Source organism: Trachinotus anak, unplaced genomic scaffold (genome assembly GCF_046630095.1).
Source record: "Trachinotus anak isolate AG129_WGS33_773 ecotype Australia unplaced genomic scaffold, CSIRO_AGI_Tana_v1 ptg000032l, whole genome shotgun sequence".
Classification (NCBI taxonomy): Eukaryota; Metazoa; Chordata; class Actinopteri; order Carangiformes; family Carangidae; genus Trachinotus; species Trachinotus anak.
In genome coordinates this window covers 23,097,797-23,113,598 of record NW_027273883.1, presented here as the reverse complement: position 1 = coordinate 23,113,598, position 15,802 = coordinate 23,097,797, and the positions used below count along the sequence as shown (strand labels likewise).

The following is a 15,802-nucleotide window of genomic DNA, read 5'->3' as shown; positions in this document are numbered from 1 at the left end:
ATTTAATATTTTCAAACCTACATGAGTGTGTCTGAACACAGATGACGCACAGGGATTTGGTAAAGCATCACTTTTCAACCACAGGTTCGTATGAGAAATTCAAGTGAAAAACAAAGTTTGTCTCAAAAACAAATGCAAAATCAGCCATTAGTTTATAACCGTGCAATGCTATTACTTGTGGCAATCGTTACACTGACTTTATTGTATGTTTATGACCAGAGCAGTATTTCCTGCAGCGTTTGTTGACTGAGGGGTAAGACTTTAACTTTAGGTGTGAGCAGTACGGGGGTTAAATTCTCAGACGAGCCCAGAGCTTTAAGTCATTTTCAGTTTGAATCCAGTGTTTATAAAGTGTAAAACAGTGCATTAAAATCAAACCTTTTTCACAGCAGACATTCTCACTTGTCACAGTAGGAAGACAATAAGGATCCCTCTATTCAAGTGTCCCCATAAGCCATGCCAGTGACTAAGCATGCACAATACCAAGACAATGAAACTGAAGCAGTAAAATGGATTTCAGCCATTATTAATTTCATTATTTCCTACAGTGACAAATCCTCAGCATTTCCTCCACAGAAACAAGCATAAAACTTTCACTTCAGGTGTGAGAGGTCCCAGAGTTAGAGTTGCCACCTTCTATGTGAAGAAATAAGGGAAACCCCCTTTACTTGACATTACATTATTCACAGCACGGGATACAGGACAGATTGTGTGTATTGAATCAATATAGGATGCAGCATTTCAATTTCAAATATGGGACAATCCTGTATATGGGACGGGTGGAGAGTACGGACCATTAAGCCATTTTTATTTGAATTCAGTATTTAGCAAGTGTGAAACAGTACTGTCTTGAAACTCTGGAAAAGTGTTTTCATTAGGTGCATTTCCTTTAACCTGCTTAATGTGCAATTTGAAATTGCAAAGAAAAAACCCTAAAATGACCCGAAAAATGATATGCTCGCATTAGGTGATTTTTCTATTATACTATTCAACACAACAATATTTTGAAAAATTGAAATGGAAACACACTTTTGCATTCAAGTCTGGGCACCTGCACCTTCATATAACACCACTCAATGGAAACACAGACCATGCGTTTTGTCTGCTTTTCTAAAACAACAGCGTCTATTTTGTGAAACACTGCAACAGAAACCCAGCTATTGTCTCTTGAAGCTATGTCCATTGAATGGTAAATGCCCCCTGGTAATGATATCCATTAAAATGTTCTCAATTTATTATCCAGAAGAGGCATATTGATATTGTGATACATGTACAGACATAGTGGATTTTATCCATATCACCCACTCCTACTCTTGCTTTTCTCCATCTCCTTCATAATGACATACTGTATTAGCCTGCAGTGGCTTAGAGACAATCAAAGAGCTCATTATCTCATTATCTCCTGTCCATCTCCTCCACGTGTTAGTGGACCATCTCAGTGACAGACAGGACTGCACGCTGAGCCCAGTAAACCTGCCACAGGGAGAAACACCAGACCACCTGTATGAACTACCAGACTAATAGTTCATTCAATGCAGTGTGAGAGACAACAGCGTCTGGTGATCATCACTAGAGAGGACCGAGAGGGAAGAGTGTAAAGTATAATGTTAAAGTGATATTGTGCATAGAAAATACATGATACTGTACACAGTGTTTAACATTTATGACAAGTACATTCATTTACAAATAATTCCCATGTTTTTCTACAGTAAATCAGCTGCCTGAGCCTTTTAACTGGTGCTGCAAATAGGAAGGTAAGAAGTTAGAGTCCATGTCTAATCTTAGCATTTGCTCATTGTCCATCTTTTTTAAACAGCACAGGAAAAAGTGCAGGAATGTATAGGGCATTGATGTCACATGAAACACACAAAGAGACTGTTAATAATTTCTAGAGCAGAACGGAAACATCGCCTCAATATACAGATTGTACAAAGCCTCAGAAAATGGGGCCGATGAGTTCAACAAATATTTGTCTCCAAGTCAGTTTTGTTTTTTGTTTTTTTTTTACCCAACACCGTGAAACTGCGGTACATTAGATTTCTCACAATGATTAATCTCAATCTACTTCTGAAGAAAAGATACAGTTCAGTAAAAGGTCACATGCCACTAAATGTTCCAATGAAGGCAAATGAAATGGGGAAAAAAAAGATATGGTAACATAAAATGGAACATTACTTATCTTAAACTCTTGTGCTAAACAAAATAAGATAAAGAAGAGTCATTTCCTGCTTGTGCTGGGATGATCTGCCTGAATTGAATATGAAGCTACACAGTGTAATTTTTTTGTCCATGTAAGCTCTCAATGTTTGAGTATGTTTGTATTGAATGTGAAGCCACATGGTAACAGGTTGCTCTATTATGTCCAAAGCCTTTGGCTCTCCTCAGCCCCCCATCTGTTTTCTGCTAACATGGCAGCTATAGCAGGGTTCAAGAGGATTGCCCTGCACATAAAACCCTTTAAATCCATCCCTTCCTCTCTGGAGGACGAGAAAGCGCACACATCAGCTCCCATCCATCTCCTCTCAGGATCCTACAGCCTGACTAAGCTTTTCCCTGTGAATACCTCCCAATAAATGTGCCGTGGAAGACCTGCATGTGCACTCTTGTTCCTAAACAAATTTGGTCATTAGCAGGCCGAGCACTGTGGCACCCGACCTTTGTTCAGAGGGCCAAACGCATTCATCAGAAAGATAACTAGTGTTTTCTCTATCAACATTTCTGCACTGTACTAATAATGCTGTATAGGAGCACAAAGAAAAGCATGCTGACAACAAAATGAGGAGTAATCAAGGCAGAAATTGAGCTCTGTGTACTAGCTTTTTACGCTTAATTTCATATGTTTGGTTTCACCATGTATCTCACTGATCTAAACTGTGATTAATCACACAGTGATATATCATTTTCTTTAAAAAAAACTTCTTTACTCTCCATGTATCAGTCTTAAAGGACCTGAGTTGAAAATGATATCAGCTAGGTACTGTTACTGAAGTGTGGACAAGGTTAGCTTTTTGGTGAATGTTGAACTTGACACCATGTGATGAGATGCAGCAGCAATTAATGGGCTTTGAGGGATTTAAACTAGTGTAACGAGGTGAAAAAACATGTAACAAAAGATTATGTAACCCTCCCAATATTGCAGTGTTGCTGTGGTGTTATTAGTTCAGAAATGTTTTGTGTAAGCCACAGAGGCTTGTTACTCTTAATTTACAACTAATCAAAATATTAATGTAATCGCAATATGGCCAAGTGCAATATCCAAATTGCAGGAGCTGCAATTTTTTATTAAAGGTAAAATGTGTCATAACATACCATTATAAATGATGCAATGAACCAATGTGGTGATGCCAACAAATCATTTTCTCCAGATGTAAGGGAACATACAGACCCAAGCAAGAATCATATCACCATCATTTCAATCTTTTAAATGTAAAAAATTTGTTTGCATATTTATTTGATTTGTTGGATGTCTTATATTTGACTCATGTGAAGCACTTTGTCACTTGTACTGAAAAATGCTATACAAATAAAGTATTATTATATTATTATCATTTCACTTGGATTTTAGAGCCATATTATTTTCAATTAACAAGGCAAAAAATACCCTGGAAAATAACTAGAGAATAATCTTGGAATAGTGAGAAATAAAGACCCCACATAGTGTTTGAAGTTTTGTGTGTCATGACCCCTGGCTCCACTAGCATCTAGTATAAAGCTTTCAACATGGATGACAACAGCACATCTCTTGTCCAAATCTGTGAGAGCAGACAGCAACTCAGTCTCTAATTTACTCCTCACTTTCATGAGTCATGATCCCCACCTAGCAACACTGATCTCCGAGGCCGACCAAAAGAAGCGGCTTAAATTCCTCATCCAGAGCAAACATGCAAGCGCAGGGCTCCTTAAATCAAGAGGTGTCAACTTGTGAATGTACAGACACGCTTGTTGGTCAAACAGCCTTGAAAACGGAGCCACTGTTGACTTAGGGAGGGCAGCCTTGAGTGGGTGGAGGTAGCGGACATGTAGGGCTCTTCAAACGCAGCGATCCCCCTGAGGCAGCCTTTTCATGCTGCACAGTCCAGGTCCCTCAGGAGCCTGAGTGTTTCTGGGAAAGGGGCCAAGCCTCTGAAGAAATCTGTTCAGTCTTGGGTCTCAATATTCACTTTTGGCTAATCATGCATCAGCATTCACTGGCCATGGTAAGGCGACAGTGTGGTGCCCGCTATCCATGTGTGACTGCACAGGTGTTTGTGACTCTCCATTTGTATTCTGTCCTTCTTCCAGAGCAACAACGAAAGACTACTCTGCAGATGAGTCATGTGGACAGAGTCCATTAGATAAAACAAAAACTTTAAACTAATGCTTGTCATTTCCCCAAGTTCAAAAACTATAAAAGCTGCAATAATAATGCGGATATCTTCACTTCCACAGCAGAGTCTCCACTTGTCTGACTGACCTGTTTTAACAACACAGGAAATCCTGAATTAATCTCCTTGTGGTCTCACAGACGGCCAATCCAATTTCACAGGCTGTCTTCAAATTACTGTCTAATTCTGTAAGCAATCCCAAGAAGGAACAACAAGGATATTTTAGCATCACCAAAGAGGGGAACTGTACTGTAGCTGCAGCTGCCTCTCTTTCTGTTGTAGCAATGAACTACACTCACCTGTGTGACTACAGTTAGGGAGGTACGGCATCAATACTGAGACGTGTCAAGCTAATGTGAGGGCCCCACTGAAATGTGTTTTCCTCTTGTCAGTGCTAGTTTCTGTGATGACAGAAATGACCACCTACACAGCAGTTGGTTCTCTAAATGCACCCAGACAGCAACAACTTCTCCAGTCAACTTCTCAACTCTTCACAAAGCAAATATCACTGCTGTTAAAACACAGGAAAAGGCCATAACACTGTCATCAGCAACGCAGGAGCTCATGGTCAGTGGTAAAGGGCACAAATTCACCAAGAGCTTGCAGTTTTTTTTTTAACTGCCTTGTTTGTGTTGGATCGGTTGGTGATGACTAAAGGAATCAGGAGTACAGGCTGGATGAAGATTTAAGGCCCAGTCACCCCAGAAGGTGGAATAGCAACATTTATCAAAAAAGTGGTTCTATTGCTTTGGTGACAAAGGGACAACTGGGACACCCAGTTGGCAAACTATTGCTGGCAACTTAGCCGCTGACTGACCGACTGGCCTGCCAGGTTAGCACTAATCAGTCAGAAGCTCCTTACTATTTTCTCTGTACTGTTTACTCCCTCCTGGCATCTTATTCTCATAATCATACACCTTTTCATTCAAAATAGAGTTACAGGAGAGGGAAGGAACGAACAATTAGTTCACAAATGTGTTTTCAAAAGACTTATTTGTACCATTGACTCATGTTTTATAACTAGGGCTGGGCAATTGACCGAAAAAGTATGAAAACCAACATTTAGCCTACGTTTTTAACCAACATTGCTCATGTTGGTTAATTTGGTTAATACTTTCCCCATTGCGTGTGTTCATGAACTTTCCCATTAAAAATGCTAACTCATGTTCAGTCACATGCCTGTGCCCCGTCCAACTAACATTAGTCAGTGCTCACTCAAAGTGAAGCTGGTGATATGGATGAAACAAGCACATACACCGAGCATCAGGCTGCATCCACACTAGTATGCTTTAGTTTAACCCTTCGCCTGTGCTGCATCTATGTCTGGCGTCCACTCTACTCTGGCATCTGGAATCACTGCTGGTCCTGCTTTATCCAAGGTTGCAATGTAGTCTGGCCGGAAAAAAGAGAGACTTTTGGAAACGATGACATAGACACCCGCCTCGCCCCCTAATTGGGTCTTATCAGTCATGACTACCAGACAGTGGTGAATGCAACATGGATACCGATCAAAGGTAATACCACCACTTTGTTTGATCACTTGGAGCACAATCACATTGCTAAATCTGAATAGTGCATGGCCCCCCCAAAAAAAAGAGAGAAACCGATAAGCGCTAAAGTAATCACTCATTAATTGTAATCAAAGAGAAAGTTTGAAATAATCATGCCATTGATTCGAAGTCATATCAGCTGTAAACTATCCCTCTTTTGTGTATCAGTTCATATTCCGACAGAGGAGGTTAAATGATGGTACTACACAGATAACAAGCTGCAATAGCTTCCTCCATTATTGACTCTCCAGTTCTCTCAAAGGTCAAGACGGCTCACTATTGATAAGAGCAGAACAATTAATCTAAATATTGAAATTGCACTATGGCCAAGTCCAACGTACAAATTGCAGGAGCTGCAAATTTTTTGATAAAGGTCAAATGTGTTTCATAGCAGGATTGTGGGGACTACAGAGATGTCCTGGCCCACAAATCATATTCTCCCAATGTAACTAAATATGCTTGTTTGATAGATAAGATTACATAATAATTTTTATATTTTTTCAGTGAAAATGAATTGCAAGAATTACCATTCTCACATTAAAATTGTGACTCACGCTATCAGAAATATCTGTCAAAATAATCGCAATATGAGCGTTCAGCCCTACTGTTGGTAAATTGCACAATTTAGTGTGTCAGAGTTCAGAAAAGCTAAGATTGACACAAAATAAAAGCACAGACTTACTTCACCCCCATGAGCAAATCCAGTGATGGCAGCAGGTCCATCAGTTAAACTGATTTTAAAAGCTGGTGTCTCTGAGCATTTAGATATTAATCTGATACATTTTCAGCTCTGAACCACACAAACTCCACCTGCAACTACACAAAAGCTGTCAATCAACACAGTATCAGTCATACTGATAGTCTTCTCTCAGACCATGAGAAAACCATTTGTACATAATGGTCATACATCCACTATGTTGCAGAATGCTGAAACCAAATACTACCTTTAAATTCTTGCTGCTCTATCTGTTAAAGCAAATGGGGACCTCCACCACTCTAATATCACAGACAAAAGCAGCATTGAGGAGGAGAAGAGCAGAAAAAGACAGGAGGGGCTGAAAGAGGAGGGATGCTTGAGATGAGCTTCATAGGAAGGTGATGAGGCTCAGACTGTCTCCCTCTCTCTGTCTGGGACAAGCTAATGACTTCTCCGTTGTCCTCGCATGAATGAGGACCATCTTCCAAAAAAAACACAAAGGTGAGCTGAGGAGGAAAGGCTATTTAGAAGGACCTGCTGCTGAATAAACACAGCATCAGAAGTGTGTGTGTGTGTATGTGTATGTGTGTGTGTGTGTGTGTGTGTGTGTGCAGACAGTTGAATTGACAGTCTGATCATATTACATTCAGTTTACATGAGCCAATCCTGAAGAAGACACTCATAAAAGCACTTATGTGTCTGCAGGTTAACAACCTATTTAAACCAGTTTGTGAGCATGCCAGAGTGTGTGTGTCTGTGTGTGTAGAGCTCGGGTTAACAGGTTGGTCACTGGAGGAGAATGAAGGTGCACTTTCTTCTGTCTGGCCGATCCACTCCAGTCCATCGGAGGAATGTCTGGTCACTAGCAGTGCGTGCGGTCGACCTGAAACACCTGGCCACACCTGGGACAACCCACACACACACACACACATACACACACTCAAACCGTGAACACACATATCCATAGAGCTCTGCGGTCCACCTAGTGAGGGGGATTGACAAGTGCAGCTGCTCTGTATGAAGTCTGAACAGAGAGAGGTTTGTCCCACTTTCACCGCTCAGTTAAACGCAGCTCAGTAATCTGACTACCAGCATCATCGAGTTCAACCTCACATAACCACTGTCATCCACCTCTTAACATCCTGTAACACACACACACACACACACACACACACACACACACACACACACTTATATATATACTGGTATTTCAATGTAATTTCTGCCCAGCCCAGAGACAGTGATATTAGTAGAACGAGTAGCAACGTAGCCACAACTTCTTTTCAGCACTTTAAATGTCTTGATTGAAGGTTTAAAAGTTGTCTGCAGTTTGGTTACATTTAAAGGAATAGTTCAAGTTTTGAGGAAATCCATTACTGTCCCTTCTTGCTGAGAGTTAGATAAGAGGATTGATATCAATCTAAATAAGAAGCCAGAGCCAGCACCCAGTTAGCTTAACATTTTAGCAGCTCTGTGTGGCTGTATTTAGGGACAGCAGTACTTTGAGCAGAATGCTAAAATCAGCATAGTAACATACTCACAGTATCTGCTTAACATCAGCACGTTTGCAATGTTTACAATGTTCACCATCTCAGTTTAGCTTGTTTGCGTGCTAACATTTGCTAATTAGAGCTATAAACACAACAGCTGAGGCTGTTGAATGTTATTAGTTTTGTATTAGATGTCTGGTCATAAGAGTCCTGGGAAAGTCCTGGGATCAACAAGGTCAGTAGGCATCATCCTCTGGGGACCATGAACGTCTGTACAAATCTTAATGGAAATCTAATAGTTGTTGAGATATTTCAGTCCGGATAAAAGTGACTGACTGACCGCTAGTGTGGCTAGCACCTGTATAGCTCGCTAATTAACACATTATATCTAATTTGTTTAATCTGTACTAAATCTATACAAGATCCAAACTAAATCTGAAATATAAAAACTACAGGTTGTCATGTGCTGGAACTATTTCTTGGCTGCGAACAATAGCTTCCTGGAGTCACTGTCATGCCAGGCAACTAGATGCCTCTGCTTCCAGTCTTTATGATGAGCTAAGACAGTCACACGCTGCCTCTGGCTTTATATTTATCTTGCAGACTTGAGTGTTGTATCAGTCGTCTCATCTAATCTCCTGACATTTGCATTTGCAAGTGCTCATTGTTTGTTCCTGATTTTGTCAAGTCAAGAGACACTTGACAAAATCGTGAAACTATAAATCCACTGCTCTGTCATCACAGACATCCATCAAAGGATTTCCCTTGTTGATCCTATGATGGATAGGGGCCTAGAGAGTGATAAATTTAGAAAGATTACCAAGGTCCATGGGAACCTTGGCGAGCAGCACAAATAAAGCATTGCTGCAATACTTCACCAAAACAGGAAACTGTCAGCACAAAGCTTTTATGGATCTTCAATGTGCAGAAAACAAACTTTGTACTCGTGTCGTGCTGACATGGTGACTCAGTGGGAATCAAAGTTCCAGTCCGCGTTGGCTTCAGTCAGTGCCAAATCATCAAGCTGCTTTCTCACTGGCACCTTTTACCAATTGTGACATAATTCTATTAGAGTGCATGCACCGTTATAAAAACCTTATCAGGCCTTACCACAGACACAGACCGGCTGGAGCACATTATGTTTCACATGGAAGGCTCAGTAAATCAGTCACTGTACGGTACCCTGCAGAGCATGGCACACACCCAAAGGAGAGGATTTAGAGCCACACTGAGGTATTTCCACTTTAGAATTAAAAGCTCAGCATATTTGTTGCCATTTGTTTGTTTGTTGCTAAATTTGTTTATGTGGATTTTGGTTAGAGGAAAATGTGAATCTGGTGGAGGAAAAAAAAAAAATCTTTTTCTGGGAGCAAAAGTCGATGAGTGTCGAAGCCAAACCAGAGTAAATTTTACATGAGTGCCAAATGACTTTCAGTTGCAACAGAGGGTTATCAGGACTGTCGCCATTTGGCTTACCAGCCCATCCTCAATCCCCAATCAGATACATTGTTGTTCAGCGCTCGCCAAGAACAGAGATTCTTAATTCTAGTCATCCATCTGACGGGCCATCTTGCAATGTCATATTTGGAGCCTGTGGTTGCAAATGGGGCATCCAATTGCAGTGCTGTCTGGGCTTGGTCTCTCCACTTTATTCAGCATTCATAGGCTCAAATGATGCATAATGATTTTAAAAACCTCAATAAACAAAATGTTACTGTTTAATCAAGGAGATCAATGTGTGTTTTCATGGGATTTAGTACTAAAGGCTTGAATGACAGCCCCATTTCTCACTCAGGGGCCTACTGTATCTGAATGCAAGTCTTTGTGTGTTTACAACTCATTGTCGGGTTTGACATTTTTGTGCAAACAAGTAAAATGTGCCTGACAGACAGTTGGTGTAAAACTGTAAAACAGACATGAGCTGCAGTTCTTATTCTCCTTCACCTTTATGACTGACTGCACTTGTTACAGTCACCGTCACCTACAGTGCCGAGCCGGTGAATGGGCATCTGTTGGTCGCTGACACGCCGACAACTCAGTTCAGTGTTTGAGGTGAAACAGCATCCCTGATTGGGTGCTAAGTGTTTTTAAGGAGGTAGTTGTTGTTGTTTTTCAGGGCCGCGGCAGTCGGAACCAGCGTCAGAGAGACGTACTGAGGGCCGGGATTCACACAGATGCCTCATTAATGTGTGATCAAGCAGAGAGACAGAGGGGCGTCTGTGGAGCGTAGCCAGCGCTCTCTTCCTCGCCACAGAGAGCCCTTTCTACACCTCGCACCCCACTTCATCTCTTTATTGCACGGTGAACGCACACAAAACACACCTATAATATCCGGTTCCACCTCTGGAGAGGGAGGAGGGAGTGTTACCTAAAGAGTAAGGTGAAGTTGTGTGAGTGAGTGTGTGTTTGTATGTGTGTGTGTGCCCATGCATCTGCTCTGCATATATATATATATATATATATATATCTGTGTGTGTGTGTGTGTGTGTGTGTGTGTGTGTGTTGGAGAGATTTAAAAGAAATCGAAGCCCGCTGGTGTGAGGACACGCTGCTTTCAGCGCTGTGTCCCCCAGCATCAATTAGCAGGTTGTGCTATGACTGGCTCCTGTTAGAGGTGAAGTGGGCCAGCTGAGGGAGGTAAACACACCTCATCCCCCAGGCCTCGCTGAAATCAGAGGTAAGGCAACAATGTGCCACTGCCTGAGCCACAGAAGCCAGCCTGTGCCGGGCCGCTAACACGCTTTAGCAGTCATTTCCTACCCTCTCCTCCAATTTCCTCGCCCCAGTTCATGTGCGAAGCTGACAGTGGATGGTTCACCTGGCAGCATAAACAACCTTCTTCTCTGCTATTACTCTAACCTGTGTGTGTTTGAGAGAGCCTGTGTGTTGGGTCATTTTAGCCAGCTGATGAGAGGGTCAGGATCAGATACAACACTCACGCAGTATGTAATGTATTCTTGGTATCTCCTCAAACAATAAAACAAGGTCATTTTGTAATAACATACAATGGTGGCATAAGATAGACTTTTATTTAAGTCAAATAAAATTAAAATTCAAAACTCATTATTCTTCCTTTTGTAGAAAAAAAAAACTGAGACCATGTTTTTTAGAAATTCACCCTTGTTTTTCTTCTCAGATTCTCACATGCTGTTGCGCTCAGTACAAAACAGACCCTTGTTTCCGAAACTCTGTAATCCAGCTCTTGTCTTTGAATTAATCTTATTAAACCACACCTTTTTAAGAAACAACAGAACAGCACAAATTGTGAGCTCATTTAAGACCAGGCCAACTTTAAAGTGAGATTAAAAGCCTCCTCGTAAAATGAAGAACAAAGAACTGAGGATCTTGTAACACTCGCTCTTAAAAGAAACGCTCAAAAGAAAGAGTGAGGAAACGCAGGGGAAAAAGCAAGAAAGAAAAACAGAAAGTGAACTGTATGAGAGAGTTTAAAATCTTCATTAAAATAGACAAAACATCGCGTAACATCCTTAGTGGTAGACCAGCCATGCTTCCACATGGATTTAGGTCAACATATCGAGCCCTCTTTAAGAGCTTCCATGTACACTGGGTCCATTCAGGGCCCCGAGGTGTAAATTGAGATGTAAACAAACAGTTTACTGGGCCAGGTCTGAGCACTGAGGCAATAGGCCTCCAGGTTGACCCCTAGTACAAACAGCCATCCTCATAGTCTAAAGTGAGGGTTTGCAAATCAGATCAGTGGGGCACATGTTCTCTTAACAAATTCAGGCTTCATTAACGGAAACTCAAAGGAGAGTTTTCAAGATGGCGGCACAAAGGGTGGCTGAGTACCTGAGACCTCACCCTGGTTGAGTCAAACGCTGCCTGTATCGACATAAACAATGAAGCTTATTGTCAGACAACATGTTGAAGAAGTGAAGAAGAATTCAAGAAAACAGACTGGGCTAACAGACCTGTGCTCAGATAGCAGGTAAGTATATCCCTTGACTACATGGCAATATTTGGCAGTAGTCAACAAGTGGCTATGTCGCAGTTCAGGGGCCACATCCTTCGGAAAGACCAACTGCGTCACAGCGGCATGACTAGACTCTCCCATTTCAAAAGCTCCTTCATATGTGGCCTGAAAATGTGTCCTTCTTTTCCTGAGCAACAGGTGGATCCTTCATGGCCCAACCTATCCCAAGATTCATTGTGCTCCAATAATAAAACTAATATGTCAGCAAACAACACAGACACCACGCCAGAGGATTACACTTTTAAATGTAAGTATTGGGTTTCAGCTCAGTTCAAAAGCTAACAGTACAACTGTTAAAACCGAGGGCCTTAAAACCTCAAGTTATGTGTAGTCAGGGTGGGGTACAGCTGGTAGCACAAAGTGAAAATCCTCTATAGGCCAGACCATCTCATTTCATTTCAGCCTTTGCAGTCTACGACAGCTACGAAGGGTCTTTGTAGACCCCTTGAATCAGGACACAGCAAGTGAGGTTAGTACAAAGACACAGCACTTCCAAAAGCAGTGAAAGAGATCATGAATGACCTCACAAAGTCAACGATAAGCACATTCCTTCCCTGGAAATGCTCCAGAGCTCCAAATGCTCCAAAATCTGCTCCTTCAGTCACTATTCTCATACGTCTACACAGGAGGCACAGCTACACAGCCTGTGTACACAGCTGGACTGATTCAGATAGGAGGAATATTAGTTTGGCTTTTTATACATGTTGGTGTGCTGCCTGCATGTTTTCATAGTTGGTCTCGGCTGTTTTATTGCCGCTCACTGTCTAATTCTCAACGGATTGTGAATTAATTTAGTCCATAAATATGTTTCTTCAAAGAACAGACACATAACTGTGCAAGATATTTATTTATAGTAATGCAACAGGTCAAGTGGCTAAATTATCTCCTGAACAGGAGAGGAAGCTGTTCTGCAGATGCACGCAGGCTGCATTAAAACATGTCCATTTGTCCGTCTTTCACGTTATTGTTTAGATTTTATATTCGTTGACTGAAAATGTAATGTAGGGCGTCATTGAATATTTTTCATCGTAGTTTTCATTAACAATATTAATACTGATGGATAGATGCCCATTTTCTCAAAGACATCTGGTCTGGTTAATTTTATTCACTATCTTCCAAAATAAATGTGGGGATTTTGTTATTTCTCTACACACTGAATGTTATCTATGAATGATTAAACTTCTGGCATCATGCACCTTTTACAGCCACATGACATTTGTGTGTTGGTTGAACTTGCCTAGATTACAAAGGATGCCCTAATTTGTTCCTATTAGGCATAATGCATCTGTGTATACACACCTCGCTTCACTCTCCCCTAACACACCATGCACACTTACACGCATGAAAACAAACACACACAGGGTTGATGTGCACTATGTGGCGGTCTCAGGAGTGGAGTCATTAACTCGCCTAACAAACAGGCCTCTGTGCAGCTACCACCACCCCCACCCCAAACACACTGGCCTGTTTGAACTCCACTGTCTCACTTATCAGCTCAGTGCTGACACCACCCAGGCTGGCAGCTCCTTCAGCTGTGGTAAACTGCCTGCAGCTTTTATCAGAGTGGAACAGCTTTTATACTAAAAACACACAGTGGTCGGACTCTCATATTTTGGAAATTGTATCTTCATAGTGAAATAAACCAGAATAGCTTTGAGATATGGTGCAGATAAGCCTATGGTTTCAATGTTTTTCTCTAGCTGCCAATGGGGAAACATATTTGGCCAGTGAGAGTGCAGAAGTCAGATCAGAAGGTAAAAAATAGACTGCACAAGTGCTCTAAAATAAGCCTGACAGTGACAAAGAGCAATCAGACTACACTCTGTGTTTGCAGGGCACACTTGACGTAAGAATTGCCCTGAATTCAGCCAGTTGTTTTGATGGTCAGTCAGCACCATGGACAGAGACCCTGTCACCACAGCCTGACCTCTGGGGCCCCATCCCACCACACAAACCAGAGGAAAACACTGGAAGGGCTAAAAGGCAGCCACAGGCTCTTTTGTTAAAGATACATTTATAGCATGAGGGGGAAAAAAATAATAAAATACATCAGCCGAATTCAACAGCAAAGGCCGGTCATAAGAATCATGTTAGAAAGCTCAGCAGCCTACAGTGAAAGGCTTTTACAAGAATAAGAACATGCAAAGTCACCTCTTTCTCTTGTGATCTAGGCTGGGAGGAAGCTGCTCAGCATTATCTGTTGCATGATTAAGCAACTTCCAACATTGTTCCTCATTTTCCCTTACAAAAAAAAGAAAGTAAAAACAAGCTTTAATCTTAAAAATCTATCGGGGGTTTACAGATGCAGTAGTGACCTTATCTTGGCAAGATATCAGCTTACAGGCTGGTCTCAGGGCAGCTTTTCACAATGTGCTGAATCACATATTGTGGTGTCTGAGGGGACTGGGGAGGGCGTCACTCAGCAATAATAAGTCAATAATAACTACACCGCACCGTCTCTGTAAGGCAATACGTGACAGGGCAATATTAACAAAAGCCCCTCGCTGTGTGACAGCAGCGTTTGGTCGCTTTAAATCTAAATATAACTTCGTCTAAAGCTGACACCTAAACCTCCAGGCTAATGCTGCGTTCACTAGCTCCTTGAGGGCTCGGCCATTAGGTCCGGAAATCCAAAACAAGACATGTAAGGTATTAAAAACACACCTGAAATCTTAAATATTTGTCGTGGTTGCTGCTTATATATTGAACACAGGAGCAACATCACTGAATGTGTAGCAAAACATAAGTCTTTAGTAAGCTAGGTGTCAATGTTTAACATTAGCACAATAGCCACTTATTAGCAAGACGTTATTGTGGGCCTACGGCTCATCGCTTGTTAGCCTGCTCCACATTAAAAGTTACCTAAATCTGGTGAACTGTGACACTACAGTACATTAAACTACAGAATATCCACATCTATCCTCTCTCATATTGACATTTATGGTTGGTTGATGCCAATTCCTACAGCGCCTGAAGGCAACAGCTAGCTTGTCAGCCTTGTCGTTCATGGAAACAAAATGAAAACTTCACACAACTGCGCGTCCAGACTCACCTTGTTGAGGTGAGGGTTTCGGGTGACATCGTAGCCCCTCTTCTTGGTGTACACGAAGGTTTTCCGTTTGTCCTCGGACTTCTGCATCTCCGTGTCCACTGACTCCCGTCGGACCAGACCGTGTGCCATGTTGGTGCCTCTTTAAATAGAGCGACGCCGGTGAACTATTGTGAACTCAACAAGTGGATGCGCCGCAGTCCAGCCACAGAGCGTCTGTCTGCGCTGTCTCCCGGCTGAAGGCGAGCCGTGGCTCCTTATCGATGAGCCCGTTTTATTGTTTTCAGTAATTCACTGGAGATCTTGACATGAGCCTGAAGTGGCACCGAACAACAGGTGCACAGGTGCTTAGTTATTGTAGTACAGCTGGAGATAATGTTCCTTTAAACCTTTTTCTGTGAAACGAATAATAATAATAATAATAATAATAATAATAATAATAATAATAATTGAAAATAATTTTACATTGTAAGGGTTTGGATCAGGGTGTTTTATGGGAGATGTAGTTATTAAGACTTTTTTTTTAAAGATTATATTAATGTGAAAATATCAACAATCCAAATTGTTGGGTCTCTTTCTTTCCTATACTTTATAGAGGAGGTCTTGACCTCCTCCAACTGGAAAGTGCCTTGAGATAACTTCTGTTGTGATTTGGCGC

The 15,802-nt window shown here is 41.6% G+C and overlaps 1 protein-coding gene across 2 annotated transcripts in view; it reads right to left on the bottom strand.

The window, feature by feature from the left end:
- Positions 1–15,374, bottom strand: part of me1 (malic enzyme 1, NADP(+)-dependent, cytosolic) — an 88,431-nt gene extending 73,057 nt beyond the window's left edge. Inside the window, exons 1-2 of one of the 2 annotated variants that reach the window (XM_071469609.1) lie at positions 15,148–15,283; positions 14,247–14,336 (exon numbers count right to left, since the gene is read on the bottom strand). Coding sequence is in view for 1 of the 2 variants with exons in the window: in XM_071469608.1 (XP_071325709.1) it covers positions 15,148–15,276 (129 nt within the window). In the remaining variant the exon portion in view is untranslated. Of the gene's footprint in view, positions 1–14,246; positions 14,337–15,147 lie in introns of both variants that reach the window. The other variant, XM_071469608.1, reaches the window with a different exon arrangement.
- Between the last annotated feature and the right edge of the window lie 428 nt (positions 15,375–15,802).